This window comes from Purpureocillium takamizusanense, chromosome 5 (genome assembly GCF_022605165.1).
Source record: "Purpureocillium takamizusanense chromosome 5, complete sequence".
NCBI lineage: Eukaryota > Fungi > Ascomycota > Sordariomycetes > Hypocreales > Ophiocordycipitaceae > Purpureocillium > Purpureocillium takamizusanense.
The window spans coordinates 2,582,316-2,599,220 of NC_063072.1; the positions used below are offsets into that span (position 1 = coordinate 2,582,316).

The window sequence follows — 16,905 nt, forward strand, 5'->3', positions numbered from 1 at the left end:
CGGACGGACACAAACGTCAACTGTGTCACAGCGTGCAACACTTGCCGCAAGTTGGCGTGTGTCACCACCGGCATGCACGTTGTGCGGCATCGAAGCGGAAGCGCGGAGCAGCAATCGCGTGCGTGGCTTGGGCTCCCGAAGCGCGACACTGGGAGGGTCACATCTTCGGTCAGCCCTACGCCTCGCGCCCCAAGCAAGGGATCCCATCCCAATTGTGGCTGGGCCCGGAGACCTTCGGGGAGCACGAACAAGGAAGAAGGAGGGTGTTCCTGCTCCGACACCCTCGTCCCTCCTCCTCGCCGCTCATGGCCGTCGCCGGCTTCTCACCGAGCACAAGCAACCCCACCGTCTTGCGGCTTCGATGGCTTTCTGCGAACTGGCGCGCTGGCGCTGGCGCCTGCGCCTGCGGGCCGGAACGACACGAGTCTGACCTGGATGGGCCTGATTGTGTGCGCGTCCCTGGCAACGAGTGGCCGACGGTGCCCACCGTGGTGCAATCGTGGCTGGCAGGAAGGCTAGTACGAAGTAGTAGTACGAAGCACTCCAGACTGCTTGGGCGTGGCCAGTGTCGGACCCCGGGGGGGAGGAACGTCGACGCCTCACCATGCCATGCAAACCGCTCGTGGCGGACGCGTCTGTGCAACGATGCACGTCAAGTTCTCGACGCTTCGCTTCGCCGGCAGGTCCCGTCCATGGCGACGACCATGATGAGTCACCACGTCACCGATGTCGCGGCAGGGCCGTCGTCATCGCGTCACCTGCCCTCCCTCCATTAGTGACCAGGCAGGCAGAGGGCTCGCCCTTTGCGTGGCGATCCGCCCAAAGAGGGCAGCGGTGCGGCTGCCAGGCGAGGCGGACTGCCTGGCGGACCACGTTGGGGGCCGAAAGGGACGAGGCAACCTGCGCACACGGAGCCTGCGGACCAATGGTGTGCCTCGATGGTGGGATTCGTGCTGCTGGCGCGCCGAAGCCTTTTTTCGACTTTGGCGGAGGAGGAGGAGGAGGATGGGACGATGCCTGCTGGGGAGGAAGGGGGGGGGGGGGAGGCAGGAGTAGGAAGAGGTATCGTGGACCGGGCAGAGGTCCCGACGGCACAGGGCCATTGCGTGGGCGCCGTTCACGGCGGACTGGACACTGGTACCTGCCGGTTCAAGATCGACAATCGCCTCGGCGCCTTGACCGGGGTGGTCTCCGGTGGGCTGGGCGCGTGAGATTGACGGTCTGGCTGATGATGTGCTGACGGGGAGCGGGCCGTGTGCAGCAGACATGACGATGGCGAGCATGGTGTTTTGCCCCGGGCTAGGCACCGGCGAGTCCGTACCTCAGGGAGGGGACTTCAGCCTCTAGCGACGAAGTACAGTGGTAGGACCGTCCACTAGGTAAGGTACGCTAGAGAAGTGGCAGGACGACACCCGGGGCAAGGGCGGCAGGCTGGCGTGGGGCATGTCATGGAAGGAAGGCAAGCTGGCGGCGCCGCTGATGACGCCTCGACCTTGCGCTGTAGGGGTACAAGCAGAGTCCTGGACAGGACGCCCCAGGGCCCCCAAATGCCCGGGGGGTTTCCGGAAGGGCGGGGGGGGGGCTCCTGGTCCCTCGCTCCCGGCCACTGGGCGCGGCGCAGCGCAGCGCAGCGCAACACAGCCTGGGTGGCCTGGCGAGGCTCCTGGCGCTGCCCCGTCCATGCTATGATGGATGGACTGCTCCGAGTTTGGCACTTCCATTCTCAGCGGCCGTGGACGAGGCGCGCCACCTCTTTCCATCCACTTCCCTTCTCCAAATGGATCCCCTTCGTCCTCCCTTGTCCATCGCTCACGCACTCCAGCACACAAGTTACAACCCCCCCTGCCCACCCCCAGGCAGCAAAGGCCCACGGCTTGGCCTCTCACTGCCGGCTCAGACCCATCCGCCCGCCAATCTGACCGAGGACCTGCCTGGCGACGGCGGTGGCTGCTCTTGCGCTGAAGAGAAAAAAAAAAAATCTATACATACCTATCTTGTCGACTCCAAACAGCCTCCGTCTTTTAAATACCTTTACTTGGCCTGCCTTATCGCGTGGCTCTTCTTGCCTGGTCGTTCCTTCGCCCAAGCCTCTCGTCGAACCCCGTCGTTCATTCTTGTTCGTCCTCGCCGTTGACACAGACCCCGTCCACCCTTTGGTAACTCTCTCTTGCTGGGGCCCCGCGAACCGCAGTGCCACCACTGTTGCCCGCCAGCAGACAAAACTGCCGATACCCGAGCGAGATACGCCTACCACTAAGTTACTACCACCACTATTACCTACGACGAACGAAGCCAGTACCGACCGACCAGGGTCCTGTCCCACCAGCTTGCGCGCCTGGTTCTCCAACGTTCCTGATTTGCAAACCCATCTATCCTGGGCGTGCGCGGCCTCAGATCCCCATCGGCGCCGTTTTTGATTTGGACTGGACGTCTTGCGCGCGACACCCTTGCCCTTATTCTTTCGCAGTCTTATTGCCTGGCGCACGCCAACCAGGCAGACGCTCTCGCTGCTTTCCACCCAGTTGGCTTGCCTACCTCCCTACCTACCTTACCTGGGCACCCGACGACCCCAACCCATTTACCTACCTACCAACCCTCTGCGACCCGCCCTCGCGCCGCAGTTTTCATTTTCACCTGCTGCTGCTGCTTGACACGAGACTTGGCCGCGCACCAAGTCTACTTCGCCGCCATGCCCTCTTCCTCGTCGCACCCGGCCTCAGGCCACCACACCTCGGCCAATTCCAGCAGACGCACTCACCATAGCTCGCGGCCCGGCCAGACAGCGTCAGGTTCGTTGACATCCCTGTTCATGTCCAGTCCCTCCCTCTAAAGACAGACCCTGGCCCTGCATCGCCGTGCCCGTACGTGCGCCGAACTGACCCGTCCCGCCCAACTGTAGAGTACGCCGAAGAAGTCATGGAGCAGCTCAAGAACGCAAACACGCAGCTCAACAAGGCCAACTCGGAGCGCGACCGCTACAAGCACCTTTATGAACAAGTATTGGCCAAGGTGTCCCAATCCAACGCCGCCAAAGACGACTTCAAGGCCCAGGCCCAGTCGCTCAAGGAACACTCCGCCTTACTGCGCGCCCGCGTCCAACAGCTCGAGGATGAGAATGACCAGCTGCTGTGCGATAACGAGTTGTGGGACAAGGACTACACCATGCTTGAAAAGAGCTACAGTGAGCTCGCCTTGCAACACGACACCCTGCTGGCGTCGATGCCGGCGTCATCATCGTCGCACCGCATGGCCACCCACCTGCCTGAGAAGCCCAAGCGGACCTCTCACCACAAGAAGAAGTCGTCGTCTTCTTCGACGCGCAGAGAGCACAAAGAGTCGTCGCCCTCGTCGCGCAGGAGCAACAATAGCAATGGCGACAAGGACCAAAAGGACCGATTGTCGAAGCGCTTCGAAGAGAAGCGGTCGTCCGTGAGCGGGAGCCGGGGCTCGCGCCGGGAAAGCTTCATTGAGGGTTGGGGTCCCGCCTCCGGATCGTCAGCACCGGCTGCTCCACCCACGGCCGGGGTCACAGGCCGGTCGTTTGCTGGCTTCGCCACGTCGGGCCTTGGCCAACCTCCGGCCGTGTCGCCATCGTACAACAAGGTGTCCTTCTCCTCGGTGCCCCGGACCGCCGCAAACCCGCTCAGCCCTGGCCTGTACAGCACCACGGCGCCATACGACGGCGAGTACCACGACGATGGCAACTACCATGTGTACCCGGTGACGCGGTAGGAACATTGCGATACAATGCATTGTCTCAAAACGCCAGGCCCGGCACACAGCGGCAAAAGGTACCCCGGCCGGGCTGCTTAGCGGACGAGGTCCACTGTTTCCGCCACGCCGGCGCCGCGACCCAAGAAGCTGTTGCTCGTACTTCGTACACGTCGGTGTTGTGTTTGGTGCGAAGTGGCTGGAAACTGGACCGGACCGGCCTTGCCTCAACTGGCTTGTCCGACACCGCCCTCTTGGATCGTCAAAGCACTAGCATCGGAGCGCCGAAGACGCCTCCTTAAAGGAAGCGCTATAAACCCGTCGGTGGACCGTCATCGCCCTCCAGTTGTCCTGATTTGCAACCCCCGCTGTCGAACAATCCCTGCCATCACATCCGGCTCCGACGCTGGAATGTGGCCCTGACCTGACTCACCTGCCGGAATTCCCTTTTGAGCTGTTATTACCACGATCCCCGCTCCATTGACTTTCGCCGACGACACTCCCCGCGTCAACGAAAGCAAAAACCTTCAACTGCCTTTACCTTTGCAATCACTGCGGCCTTGGACCTTTACCGACATCGCCCCGGCCATGAAGCTCTACCCTAGCCTTTCCGATGATCTCGCCGCCTGGGCGCAGAGACAGCCCGTCTTCTTCACGGCATCGGCAGCTACGCATGGAGCGCACATCAACGTATCCCCCAAGGGCCTCACCGACACGCACTTTGCCGTCCTTGGGCCCAACCGATGCGCTTACATCGACCGCACAGGCTCTGGCTGCGAAACCATTTCCCACGCATACGAGAACGGCCGCCTGTGCCTCATGTTCATGAGCTTTGGAAATGCGCCCCGCATCATGCGCATCTTCTGCCGCGCCAGCGTCGTCGAGTGGGACCAGCCCTCCTTCCCCGAACTCGTACGAAAGATTGCCCAAGACAAAAGAACAGCATTCGATGGTGCTCGCGCTGTCATTGTTTGTGACATATGGGAGGTGCAGACAAGTTGTGGCTTCGGCGTGCCACGTGTCAAGAAGGCGCTGTATGCTCCTGAAGAAGAGGGCCCACCGACCCCGGTCGAGGATATCTTGCGCGACGGTTTTGAGCCGGACAGAAAGCTGGATGAGCTTGCCGTCTTTGAGGCACGTCCGACCATGGACCACTGGGCCTCCAGCAAGACGCAGAGCAACACCCTTGTCGAGTATCAGGGCGTCAACAACGCCGACAGCATCGACGGTCTGCCCGGCCTGCGCAGCGCCCGCCGCGAGAGGGGGGAGTGGCTTTGGGTGCGCGACTTGAAGGCTCGCATGAAGCGCATTGGTGCCGAGAGGGAAGCCGTTGCCTTTGGGTTTCTGCTTGCCTTGGTCATGTACTTTGCTCTGGTGGGCATTTCCAGTCTCCCGCTCAAGCTCTAATCGTGCGGTGTACTTGTTTAGTGTTTGATTTTGTTGTAGCTGTGTAATCTCTTGGGATTGTGTATCGTGGACATGCCCTGTTGACTTGGCGTTGTGGAGCATCTACATTTGATTTGGCCTGCGGCAAGGGCCTTGATTTGGACATGGGACAAGATGATTTGGATAATACCCGCTTCTATTTGGCAATAACACTAGGCAACGATGCTGTTCACAGGGAAAAGTGCTATGAGATGGCATGGGTCCATCAAATCGCTGCTTTGAGTGCACGTCTCGTTGCGCTGAGGATGCAGCGGCCCGCCGCTCGCGATAACCTCAAAACTGCTGGCGTAGGTAGCCCTGGTGAAAGCCACAGCGCAGCGCCTTGATCAGATTGAATCAATGTAGTTGGCCATTCGGTTGCTTCAAGATGCCAGATTCCGTAGATAGTCTCTAGCAAATAGAAGAACAAGGCTGTTTGTTCTACCGTCGTGTCTCTCTCGGGCAGTGCAGTGCAGTGCAGCCACTCCCTTTTATGTGACTCCATCGGGTGCTGTTAGTCTCACAGAGAACACTGAGTCCTCAAGAAGGCTGCCGCCGCTGGGAAGTGTACCCAATCTTGCAGCCTGTCTTGACGCTCTGGTGGGCTTTCTCCTACAACTGAAGCCAGACCCTTTCCTCGTCCGCCACGGCCGCCGCTTTCTTTCTCGCTCGACCGGGCTGGCTGCCCTGATGAATACTGTTGTTCCCCCGGAGAGTCGCAGCCTCACGGGTCATTGTACAGCGTTATTGGTTCCAGTCCGGTGCGGATCCCATCCCACCCGTTCGACGACTCTCTCTCCCATCAGCTCCTCCACCTCCCTCTTCTGCGCGTATCAAGACGGTCCAATATGCGTAAAACTGCCCGTCTCGGTGGTTCAAGGCCACGACGGGAGTGCCCGCTGGGATGGGATGGCTGGATACATGCCACGATGGCGCGTTCGCTGGGTGCTACGCTCCAACTAGCCCAGGATGCGAAATCGCGCCACAGCACTCAAAGCTACCATGGCGAGACAAAGGCCATAAAGTGCCCAACACGGTTCATTACTGCCTAGACACGAGTATTGACTGCGCGACGGTATCCAGCCCTAACTAACTTAGTACGCCAAAGCTGCGACAAAGGCATGTCATAGGTACAAGCATCCGCCTCATCCTTGCCACCCTCGAAGGAACTAGTGGTTTCCGTTGTAAGCAAGCAGGTTAGGGGTTTCACCCTTGATGCCGGTGATCTTGTCCTTAGTGGCAAGATCCTTGATGCGCTTGATCAAGGCGGCTGGCGTGTTGATGTTCTCGAGAACAGCAAGGTAGATGGCGAGACCAGCAACGTGAGGCGCGGCCATGGAGGTGCCGGTCGAGGAGTTGGTGGCCGTGGTCGAGCCGATCCAGGTAGAAAGGATGTCCTCGCCGGGCGCGTAGATGTCGACGACGCTTCCGTAGTTGGAGCCTAGCCGGGAGTTCTCAGACCATACAGCCCATGTGGCATTGACAGCGCCGACGGTCAGAGCGTTGGGGGCGGAGGCGGGCGAGGTGTGGGCAGCGTCCTGGTTGTCGTTGCCCGCGCCGACGACGGTTAGAATACCGGAGCGGAAAGCGCTGTCGACGGCGTCGTTCACGGCACGGGAGACGGGACCACCTATAACGAGCGTTAGGTCTAATGTAAACCAAGTATGCCCTAACAAAACATACCAATGGACAAGTTGATGACCGAGCGGGCCTGGCGTTTCTTATCGATGATGTCCTTGACGGCCCACTGGTAGCCGTCTAGGAAAAGGGAGATATCGGTATATCCGTCGTCGGTAATCTGGACGTCGATGATGGAGGCCTTCTTAGCTACACCGTAGCTCTTAGAGGCAATAATTCCAGCAACGTGGGTGCCGTGGCCTAGAAAGTCTTCGAGCGCGCTGCTTATACCGGCGGCAGCGTGGCCCTTTGAGGCACGGCCCTCAAACTCGACATGGGCAGTGTTGACTCCGCTATCGACGACATAAGCGTATGCGCCCTCGCCGGCACTGCCGTCGTAAATGTAGTCGAGAGAGCCCGAGTTGCGGTGCGAGATTGAGCCGAGGCCGTGGGTGGCGCCAGACTGGGTCGCTAGACCAAACAAACTAAAGACTTGATCTTCTTCGACGTAGGCGACCTAGTCACGTCAGAAGAATTCATTCATGCATCCACTTCATGGGTCGACGACGGAGTATACGCACCTCATCCTTGTTGCGAATCTCCTCAATGGTCGCGGCGTCAAACTGGCCCGAGTACCCGTTGAAGCTGCCGATCTCGAACTTCTTGCCGAAACCAGCGAGGTCGAGATTGTGGCGGCGGCGGCGGCCGATGCTGCGAGCGTGAATGTCGCTAACCCACTCGAGGTGAGAGTCAACATCGCGGGCGGTGATTCCGCTCCTGAGGGTGACGATGTACTTGCCAGAGGCAGACGGGATAGTAGCAGGAGTGGCGGCGGCAAAAGGAGCAGCAGCAGCAGCAGCCGCCAGCAGCAGAGCTGCGAGGTTCTTGAGAATGGCCATTGTTTGTGTGAGTCGATGGACTGCCCTCTGACGGATGTTGTTGGGATGAGCACAAACCTGGATAATGGAAGAATGAGTCGGTGTCTATAGATTATTTTTTTTTCGACGTTGAGTCTTTCTTTAGCTATAGTGAAGGGTCATTTACTCCCTCTTGTCCTCCAGCTTCCTTATTCGCAACATACAAGCAACTTTAGACGGCCCATAAGTTGTGAATCGGGACAAGCTACCGTGTAATTTCGTAATATTCGTCTGCGCCCCGCTGGGAGGGCAACCCCCCCCCCTGCCGTCATACCATATGGGCACATTACTTGACGGCACGAAAACCGTGGTAAAATTCTCACGACGTCATGGCATGATTGGGCATATCGACTTGAAACCGAGACTCCCACTCTATGGGACATGGGACGGATTTTACGAGATTATACGGTAGCACGTTTGTGGGAGGCCAGAGTCCTCGAGAGCACATCAATGTAGCCTACTCTCAGCGAGTATGAAAGATCAAGCAGGTCGTCTCTATTCGCAACTCTTTGCGTGCAGTGCTGTGCTCAGACTACATAGACTTCAAAACTCGTATATACTGCCCAGTTGCCGCGAGAGCTATCCGTTGCCGGATAGGGTCCGTGAAAAGCCAAGCCTGCCCGCCGAGGCGCCCCACGCCGGATGGCACGCGCGACGCCTTGCAATCCTCTTTTGGGGCATCGGGCCTCGTCCAGCCCTCTCCGCCAATCCACCAAGTTAAGAGGATCGGCCCACTCCATTACTCGTAGCAACTCATCTTCTACATAGAGCTGTATAGCGTGGAAAGGGGCATACTCAACTAATAACACGAGCGGATCTCGTTGTTCCCAGGCAGACAGTGGCCAACCTCTTTGACACACCAATGACAGGGAGCAGTCCATTTGTGCAAAAGGGCTGACTATAGTCGGATCATAATCTTAGTTTTGGTGCATTATAGCGATGGTTTCATTTTCTGCGCGACTCACTTTTCGAAGCTTAACCCAAGCCGGGTTGGCAGGCGGCGAGTCCTGCTCGGGTTGCTTTCTCACTTGCCTGCAGTCGGCAAGTAAAAGCTTTGGTTCGCGTCGTAGGGGACCCAGGGCATTCATTCCTTAGCTCTGGGGCAAGCTGCAAACTCACAGGACTATCCGTCCGCGAACGATGTCTCCTACCTCGAGTTACTCACACTATGTTGCATCAAGGGCTTACTGATGCAGGGTGCACCCAGATGCCCCAGCTCAGACACGGCTCGGTCGGCGAAGTTGTGCGCCACCTGAGAGACAACTCGACAAAGGAGGGCGCTACAAACACGGCATAGATATGCAGGACGGCACGTCTTGCTCGGCAAGTATCTTCGGCGAGTACATCGTAAAGCCTATCTGTCTGTCGCGCTCCTCGTGTTTGCCGCTCTCATACCCGTTGCCTTTGGCTCGACTCGCGGTTTGCTCAGGGCATTGGCGTTTGGTGGATATCGTCGACATGGCTTGGGCAACACTCAAATGCAGATGGCGAAGGGATCAAACGGTGCTGCCAGTCGCTAGATGCATCGTTAAGGTCGCGACGAGGCGGCTCGCCCAAGGCATCTATGTATTGCCTAGTCAGCTCGCGCGACCCCACCGGAGCCAAATCCGCATCTTCCACCGAGTCGAGAGGAACTGGCCGCCTCCCATAGCAAACGCTGTGCTCTAGAAGTGAGGCTCAAGAGAGACCACGTGTAAGCGAAGTCAGTCACAAAGTGTGGCACGGGGCAATCATATTCAGTATGCATGACTTTCGAAAATCATGTCTGCACTATCGTGAATGAGCATGTCGCGTACACAAGGCACGCCCTGCGGCGATACGACTGCGCATTCCTAAGGCGCATTCTGCAGCTCGCCCAGAGGCAAGCATCCAGTATGTAGTTGCAGCTGAGGTTTCCTCCCATTTCCCGCTTCATCCATCTGTGGCTGCCCACTCCCTTGCATCGTTCCGTCGGCCTCTCCATATCTTGCATTTCGATGACAAGACAGCTCGTCATCAGCTGCCAGCTCATGGCACAGGGGCTGTGTATATCGGCAGTGTCTTCTTTGTCTCTTTATCGTCATCCATTGAGATGCTCCGCGGGTATCTTCTGGACAGTGGCATTTCACGAGCCCTTGCGCGGGCCATTCGAGTCGATAATTGCCTGCTGCACAAGGCAGGGCGGCCTGCGTGAAGCGGCCGATAGTCCCGATACCATTGAATCGGATCCTTCTGGGGTTCGCTAAAATAATGCCATGGCACTGCATCTCCCGCAGGATTAATCAGCCACCGGCACTGGCAGCTGGAGGAGCAACAGCAGGGGTAGACTGGGCGTTGCCCTGTCCGCCTGACTTGTTACCGCCGCCGCCGCCGCCTCTGCCTCGACGACCTCGTCCAGAGCCCTTCTCTGCATTCGTGGATCCCGTTGAGGCATTGACAGAGGCGGTGGTAGCTGGCTTCTTCTCCTTGCGTTCGAGGATCTGGATTGACGTCTGAGCGACCTGCACGGGGCTCGCGGCCACGGCCTTGACGAGACCCCCGTGCTCCGCAAAATCCACGTAGGCGAAGCCCTTGCGCTTGTCCATGTCGACAGATGTGACGGCGCCAAAAACTTCGAGGGCTTGCCTGAGCATGGCTTCGGTGACGCCCTGGGACGCGCTGGCGTGCTTTACGAACGCGCGTGTTGCCCCGGGGGACACGCCTGACGACTTCTTCTGCGGGGCCGCCGCCTTGCTGTTCGCGGCCTTGGTGTTGGTGGAGGACGCGGCTGTCGACTTGCCATTTGGTGTCTGAGGTGTTGCCGTCTGGCCATCAGTAGCCGGTGTCGCTATCTCGGCCTCCACCTTCTTCTTCAAAATAACTGGCGCGGCCGTGGTCGCCGGCAGTGAGGTTGAGGGTGAAGAAGCCTCGGCCGCCTTGCCTTTCTCGGCGCCCTTGCCGCCGCGAGCTCTGCGTCCAGACGGTTGCGAGGCCTTCGCGGCCACCGGGCTGTCGGGTCGACTTCTCGGTGGTTGTACAGTCGAGTCTTGGGCCGCTTGAGCAGCGTCGCTCGCGGAAGTAGTCGGACTGTCCTTGGCCGATGGCGCCTTCGCATCGGCTTCGGCTTTAGCGGCGTCGTGTCTAGCGCGGCGGTGGGCGCTGCCGGGACTCAGGCCCAGGTCTCGTTGCAGGATCCTCGCGGCAGCGGCGATGCCAGCGCGGCGACTCTTCGGGGCATCTGAGGAACCAGCAGCAGAAATTTGGCTGGCCACGTTCTTGGCCGCATCGGCAGCTTGTTCCGTGGCCGCCTTCTTGCTTAGGATCCTGACGGTTTCCTTGGGAGCCTTTTCGGACTTGTCGGCCTTGGAATCTTTGGATCTCTTCTTGGAATCATCATCCTTGGAGCTGGTCTTCTTGGAAGACTTGGCATTTTTTCCAGAGTCCTTGCTCTTGTTCGCTTTCTTCTCCTTGAGATACTCGACCAAGGGGGTGGTCGTGACCTTGGCTTCCTCCTTGGCCTCGTCAGCGTCCTCGATGTCGATACTCTCGCGAAGCGGGACAGGATTCGCGAGGCCCTCGAGAAAGATCATGAACTCCTGATCCTGATCGATGGTTCCCTGACGGGGGTCTGTGCGCCGCTTGTTGCTTGGGATCTTCTTGTACGGGGAAAACTCAAGAGAAGGAGGGCCGACGAGTGAAGGATTAGTAAAAGTCGCCTTGGCGTCTTCCCACGTTGCAGATCGAACGACTTGGCCAAGGGCCATGATGTCGTCTTTGCGTGTCAGATGGAGGTATGCACGGCTGGGGCGTGACGGCTTGGAAGGACTATATGCAACGCGTTAGAGCTGTTGTGAGGGAAGACATCCTATGAGAAGAAACGTACTCTGTTGAGACTTTGCCGGGGTTGTACGACAGCCAGTCGACCTTGCCCTTGTTGAGCTCCCAGTCAGGGCCTAGGATGGCAACACACTCGGCCATGGTCATGCCGGGTGGCAAACGTCGGATGACAAGTTTCTCGCCTTCATCATGAACCCTAGGCTTTGAGCGCCTTGGGGGCTCCGTCCCGCTTGAGTTCTAGTAATCCCGGTTAGCGGACTAGCACAGTTTTGATGAGGCGGCGGGCATACGTGCCTTGGTCGCGTCGGTATTTCTGTCTCCAGAGCCCTTGGCCCTGGACGGCCTGATGCCTACGGCCTCGGCTGATGATGCCTTGCCCTGCAGCGTATTAGCAGGTGCCGCGAATGACAGGGGCAGCGGCGGGGGAAATACTTTGCCTTCGGCAGGCTGAGGGACGCCGTTGGACCTACGGGTCAAGACCTGTGGCCCCGGGGCCGACATTGCGCGGGCCGTCGATGAATCTGGCCGATGGCGCAACTTGCAGCTGGAACCGGGGTGCTCGCATTGGTGAGACCTCCGCGGGTGGACGGTCGGGCGGGTGAGAGGCACTGTGAGGGCGGATGGTGGACGATGATGAGGGCGTGTTTGTGACGCTGCACTGGCTTTGGCGGGTGAAGGTCCGGCGCCCCACCACGAATCGAGTGACTCCTGGCGGGCAATGAAAGGGAGGGAAGCTGGAAACTGGTGAGGTATGAGAGTGGGCCACAGGGGGCTTTGGCGGATCGCCCGCTGCGCATTTGGTATCGGATGGCGTGCGTTATGGCGCAGGGGGTACTTGACGGGTCACGTGGCCTGCCTGCGCATCCGATGCCTGCCCAGTGTGTGTGTCGACGACCTTGGCTTGGGTACCTACCTACAACTCAAGCCAGACGCCTCAACCCAGGCAGTTCGTGCCGTACGGTAGGTACCCTCCCTATGAGGCAGTACATGGAGCCCACCTCGTACCCCCTACGCTCGCCAATGCCTGCACTACCGCGGGCCCTCCAGCGGATTTGCGGACGGACAGAGCGCTGTAGCTACCTAGGACCCTGACTGCCCTGCCTGCCCGATCACCAAGCCTGGCCTGCTGCAGGCCCTTAGTAATTGTCGCTGCAGCTGTGAGAGGGGAGACGGGAGAAGCATCGTCCAACTTCACTCTCCGACACTGTCGCAGCATCTCTTCATACAGTACCTCGGATGAAGCGCCATCTATTCGTATTCAGCGTCTAACATCATTTTCATCGCCTCAGCGCCGCCGCGTCCGGAACCAGGGCAGACCACCCGGAGTTTAGGTACCCAGCAGGCCCCCTGCGCTGTCCCGACAAACTCCCGTCCCGATCGAGTCCGTCCGACGACACGCCCCCACCCTCGCAGCCAGCACGGGCCAGAGCCTAAGCATCCATCGTAGGTACTGCACGCCCCTGGGCTGCCCAGCTTGCCCCGACCACATCAACCTCCCCTCCACGGGGCCATCGCCATCAACCACCCCAGCCGCGCTCCCGCTGGGCTGCAGATACCGCCCTCGTCTTCGCCTCGCGGCGTGCCCGAGACCCGTCGCCATGGCGTCCACCGTGCCCCGACCGGGCCCTGCCAACCTCACCCCCAATGCCGGACTGGACGAATGGCTCGAGGAGGCCAAGCAGTGCCACTACCTGCCCGAGCGGGCCATGAAGGAGCTATGCGAGAAGGTCAAGGAGATTCTGATGGAAGGTATGTCGTCGTCGTCGTCGTCGTCGTCGTCGTCGTCGTCGCTGCATGCATGCGCGTCCTATCCGTGCGCGCCTTTCCAGGGTCTGCCGCCCGCTGACCACGAGCTCTCGACACGTGCAGAGTCCAACATCCAGCCTGTGTGCACCCCCGTCACAGTCTGCGGCGACATCCACGGCCAGTTCTACGACCTCCTCGAGCTCTTCCGAGTCTCGGGCGGGATGCCCGGCGAGAACAACGTTCAGCCCCCCAAGACGGCCACCACGGTCATCACATCCGAAGACATCGAGCCACCGAGTGAGATTACGAACCCCAAGCTGCGAAAGAAGCTGCGATCGCCCATCCCAGGCGTCAGTGCTGATACCCAACAAGATGCCGCAGCCCGAGCCCCAGCGGCCGACACGTCGACTGCCTCCGCCGGCTCCAGCCCTGGTTCCGGCCCCGTGCCCACGGTGACTTCTTCCCAGAGCGCGGAGAACAGGTTCATCTTTCTTGGAGACTTTGTGGACCGCGGTTACTTTAGCTTGGAGACGTTCACGCTCCTCATGTGTCTAAAGGCCAAGTGCGATCTTCCCCCGTCACCAGGGGCCTACGGAGGATGCCCTGTTGCTGACAGCTACGTAGATATCCCGACCGAATTGTTCTCGTCCGCGGCAACCACGAGTCGCGGCAAATCACCCAGGTGTACGGCTTCTACGAAGAATGCCAACAAAAGTACGGCAACGCATCTGTCTGGAAAGCGTGCTGCCAGGTATTTGACTTCTTGGTCCTGGCCGCCATTGTCGACGGCGAGGTGCTCTGCGTGCACGGCGGTCTGAGTCCGGAGATCCGGACCATTGACCAGATCCGAGTCGTCGCCCGCGCTCAGGAGATCCCTCACGAGGGGGCTTTCTGCGATCTCGTGTGGTCCGACCCTGAAGACGTCGACACCTGGGCCATTAGCCCTCGCGGTGCCGGGTGGCTGTTTGGTGACAAAGTGGCGACCGAGTTCAACCACGTGAACGGCCTCAAGCTGATTGCGCGAGCGCATCAGCTCGTCAATGAGGGATACAAGGTTGGCGATATTCGATGACGCACCTACAGAGGATGGCGGCTGACTTTTGCAGTATCACTTCGAAGAGAGTTCGGTGGTGACGGTTTGGTCAGCGCCCAACTACTGCTACAGATGCGGCAACGTTGCCTCCATCATGTCTGTAGACAAGGATCTGAACCCCAAGTTTAGCATCTTCTCGGCGGTGCCGGACGACCAGAGGCACGTGCCGGCGAGTAGACGGGGGCCGAGCGACTATTTCCTGTAATGAGCGATGGGACTCTTTCAAGCATCGGGACGGATTGGGCTCTAGATGTACACTAGCACACGGTTGAGATATCCATGACTTGTGAATGAATGGCAACGCATAATGGTTGTTTGGGTAGCTGGCGTTCCCGTTTTGAGTGAGTGAGTACCGTGGCCAAACTCGTTGGCGATGGGTCTGTCTCGGATCTCCTTGTCCACTCCCTCAAGAAACTTCGCCATGAAAAGCACGCCTCACGCTACATAGCAATCAATCACACAGCCCACTGGCTCTCACTTGGCGCCTCTCCCCGCCAGAGACGCCGCGCGCGCCATCTGCGCGTTGCGCGCCTGGTCCCTGGCCTGATCCCACGCCCGCCCACTGCCCCCGGCTCGCGCGTCCCGTTCCGCTCGCTTCTCCTCCTTGAGGGTGCGGGCCTTTTCCCTGGGGTCAATCACGACGAGTTCCTCCTCGGCCTTTCTGCGGTTACTCAGGTCCTTGCCTAGCCTGTCTGCCGCAAAGGACAGCGAGTGCGACATCCAGCCCTCGTCGTCGCTCTCCTCCTTGTCCTGCTTGTCCCACGCCGTGCAGCTCTGGCAGTTGGCGATGAAGTGCAGGTCGCACAGCTCCGCCTCCTCGCCCTGGTCGTCCTGGGCGCCGCCGTCGGCCTCGGCCTGCTTGTCCGTGCCCTGCGCCTGCTCCTTTTCCGGCGGGGCCTTTTCCAGCCTTGATTGGAAGGACTTGAGCATCCGGAGAGTCGCCGAGTCTTCGTTGCTGATCGCGTTGCTGCCCCCCGGTCGTCTTTTGCGACCGCGTATGGAGGTCTCGGGAATCATCGACTCCAGCGTGGACTTGGGTCGCTCCTTGACGGGCTGCTCGGTGTGCATCATACGTCGCATTGACGCCTTGATCGCCGCCAGTTCCTCGTTTGCCCTTTCCAATGCCGATTTCTTGGGAGGCTCGGGTTCTGGTGATGACTCCGGTGACGGTTCTCTAGGCTTTTGCGTTGGCGTTTCCCTCTGCTTTTCCGAGGCATCGGCCGCGCCCTCCTCTTCAGCCGCCGGTGTGCTCTCTATTGCGCTCTCTTTGGTCGGCTTATCGGGCTTCGGCGCCTTTTTCTTGATAGCTTTGGGCTCCTGAGGCTCCTCTTGGGGCTCTTCCGCGATTAATCTTGTATCGAACTTGGCTTTCTTGAAAACCGGCTCCTCCTCCTCTCCCTCTTCATCGCCGAAACTCAGCAGCTGCTTGCCACCCCTTCGCTTCTTCTTCTTCTTGTCTTTTGCGGCGGGCGGCTTTGTCGGGGCTCGTGTCGCTACTCTTGTCCGCTTCTGCATATCCTCGAATGGGTTCACCAAGATCTCGATTCGCTCGACCTTGACGGCGTACAGCGGACGCTCCGAGCCCGGCTCCACCTCGGACTCACCTATCTTGGCGAGGTTGTAGATCGTGTCGCCGGCCACGCGCCCAAACAGCGTGTTCTTGCCCGTCAGCTCCTCCGTCTTGTCCAGCGTGAAGAAGAACTGGCTGCCGTTGGTGTCCTGGCGGCCCTCGTTGGCCATACCCAGGAGGCCGCGCCTGTTGAACTTCAACCTCGAGTGGAATTCGTCTTTGAAATTGATTCCCGTCAGACCCGCGTTCTTGCCGTGCCGCTGATCCATCGGCCACGGGTCCAGGTCGCCGCTGAAGGCGCCGCCATCGTATATGGACTCGCCGCCGTTGCCCGTGCCCGTCGGGTCGCCGCCCTGGAGGATAAAATTAGGAACGAGGCGGTGGAATATCGTCCCATCGTAGTAGCCGTCCAAGCTCAGTTGTAAGAAGTTGCGACAAGTCAGAGGCGTCTGCTTCGCGAAGAGTTCGACCTGGATCTCGCCGAGAGTCGTGTGGATGATGGCCGAGGCCGTAGGCTGCGGCTCGAGGTTGTATAGGGACGACATGGCGGGCGCACTCGAGATGCGGTAGGTGGTGGCAGTGTACGCACTGCGGGCGTTTCGGTGTTGCCTCGTTTCGCGTTGGAGCAGTTGGAGAGAAGGCTGAGAATGATCGTCGCCCTCCAAGGAAGCTATACCTATCGATAGGGGCCCCACTTATTTCGACATCAAAGTGCCCGTGAGCTACAACCGCTCGTCGCTCAAGAACAAAATCATCGGTTTCTCAGCAAATGTGAACAGCGGCCTGACCGCCACAATCTAAGCTTCCGCTTGATTTCTATTCGTCATCGTGAGAGTGCCAAAGGCCATCGTGATTCTCTATATGCAGGGCAGTAGATGCAACCACTACTCTACAAGTCGTGAAGAGGGCGATTTTGTCCTCTCTTCAGCTTCGTGAGAAGCTCTCCTAGAGCGCCTCTCGTACAGCCTGGTTTGAACGTGGAACTGCCTACGTACGCACCACAAATCTGTGGGCATTCACCTCCAAAGCCC

The 16,905-nt window shown here is 59.3% G+C and overlaps 6 protein-coding genes across 6 annotated transcripts; 3 read left to right on the forward strand and 3 right to left on the reverse strand.

Annotated features, from left to right (window-relative positions):
* Window positions 1-2,689: 2,689 nt before the first annotated feature.
* Window positions 2,690-3,732, forward strand: JDV02_006355 (uncharacterized protein; the record flags this gene model as incomplete). The annotated part of the gene is made up of 2 exons (XM_047987744.1): window positions 2,690-2,789; window positions 2,900-3,732. The coding sequence occupies 2 exons, from the start codon at window positions 2,690-2,692 to the stop codon at window positions 3,730-3,732; spliced, it is 933 nt and encodes a 310-aa protein (XP_047843733.1).
* Window positions 3,733-4,299: 567 nt separating this feature from the next.
* JDV02_006356 (uncharacterized protein) lies at window positions 4,300-5,118 on the forward strand (the record flags this gene model as incomplete). The annotated part of the gene is made up of 1 exon (XM_047987745.1): window positions 4,300-5,118. The coding sequence occupies one exon, from the start codon at window positions 4,300-4,302 to the stop codon at window positions 5,116-5,118; it is 819 nt and encodes a 272-aa protein (XP_047843734.1).
* Window positions 5,119-6,305: 1,187 nt separating this feature from the next.
* On the reverse strand, window positions 6,306-7,652 carry JDV02_006357 (Oryzin; the record flags this gene model as incomplete). The annotated part of the gene is made up of 3 exons (XM_047987746.1): window positions 6,306-6,766; window positions 6,820-7,270; window positions 7,335-7,652. 3 exons carry the CDS (start codon window positions 7,650-7,652, stop codon window positions 6,306-6,308), a joined length of 1,230 nt encoding a protein of 409 aa, XP_047843735.1.
* A 1,735-nt stretch (window positions 7,653-9,387) lies between these two features.
* Window positions 9,388-12,167, reverse strand: JDV02_006358 (uncharacterized protein). Its single transcript, XM_047987747.1, has 3 exons — window positions 11,760-12,167; window positions 11,512-11,702; window positions 9,388-11,453 (listed from the first exon to the last, which is right to left on the reverse strand). Exons 1-3 carry the CDS (start codon window positions 11,964-11,966, stop codon window positions 9,932-9,934), a joined length of 1,920 nt encoding a protein of 639 aa, XP_047843736.1. The 5' UTR covers window positions 11,967-12,167; the 3' UTR covers window positions 9,388-9,931.
* Window positions 12,168-12,629: 462 nt separating this feature from the next.
* Window positions 12,630-14,624, forward strand: SIT4_4 (Protein-serine/threonine phosphatase). Its single transcript, XM_047987748.1, has 5 exons — window positions 12,630-13,214; window positions 13,335-13,508; window positions 13,584-13,773; window positions 13,836-14,265; window positions 14,318-14,624. Exons 1-5 carry the CDS (start codon window positions 13,064-13,066, stop codon window positions 14,507-14,509), a joined length of 1,137 nt encoding a protein of 378 aa, XP_047843737.1. The 5' UTR covers window positions 12,630-13,063; the 3' UTR covers window positions 14,510-14,624.
* Window positions 14,596-16,494, reverse strand: CWC27 (Peptidylprolyl isomerase). Its single transcript, XM_047987749.1, has one exon. The coding sequence runs from the start codon at window positions 16,417-16,419 to the stop codon at window positions 14,779-14,781; it is 1,641 nt and encodes a 546-aa protein (XP_047843738.1). The 5' UTR covers window positions 16,420-16,494; the 3' UTR covers window positions 14,596-14,778.
* Between the last annotated feature and the right edge of the window lie 411 nt (window positions 16,495-16,905).

What these genes read in the sequence shown, in the direction of transcription:
- JDV02_006358 (XM_047987747.1), bottom strand. Translation starts at nt 11,966, where the DNA reads ATGTCGGCCCCGGGGCCACAGGTCTTGACCCGTAGGTCCAACGGCGTC. An exon ending in GAAATACCGACGCGACCAAG is followed by an intron (nt 11,703 to 11,759) that starts GCACGTATGCCC and finishes CGGGATTACTAG; the next exon opens with AACTCAAGCGGGACGGAGCC. An exon ending in CCCGGCAAAGTCTCAACAGA is followed by an intron (nt 11,454 to 11,511) that starts GTACGTTTCTTC and finishes CGTTGCATATAG; the next exon opens with TCCTTCCAAGCCGTCACGCC.
- SIT4_4 (XM_047987748.1), top strand. Translation starts at nt 13,064, where the DNA reads ATGGCGTCCACCGTGCCCCGACCGGGCCCTGCCAACCTCACCCCCAAT. An exon ending in CAAGGAGATTCTGATGGAAG is followed by an intron (nt 13,215 to 13,334) that starts GTATGTCGTCGT and finishes CGACACGTGCAG; the next exon opens with AGTCCAACATCCAGCCTGTG. An exon ending in TCGTCAATGAGGGATACAAG is followed by an intron (nt 14,266 to 14,317) that starts GTTGGCGATATT and finishes TGACTTTTGCAG; the next exon opens with TATCACTTCGAAGAGAGTTC.
- CWC27 (XM_047987749.1), bottom strand. Translation starts at nt 16,419, where the DNA reads ATGTCGTCCCTATACAACCTCGAGCCGCAGCCTACGGCCTCGGCCATC.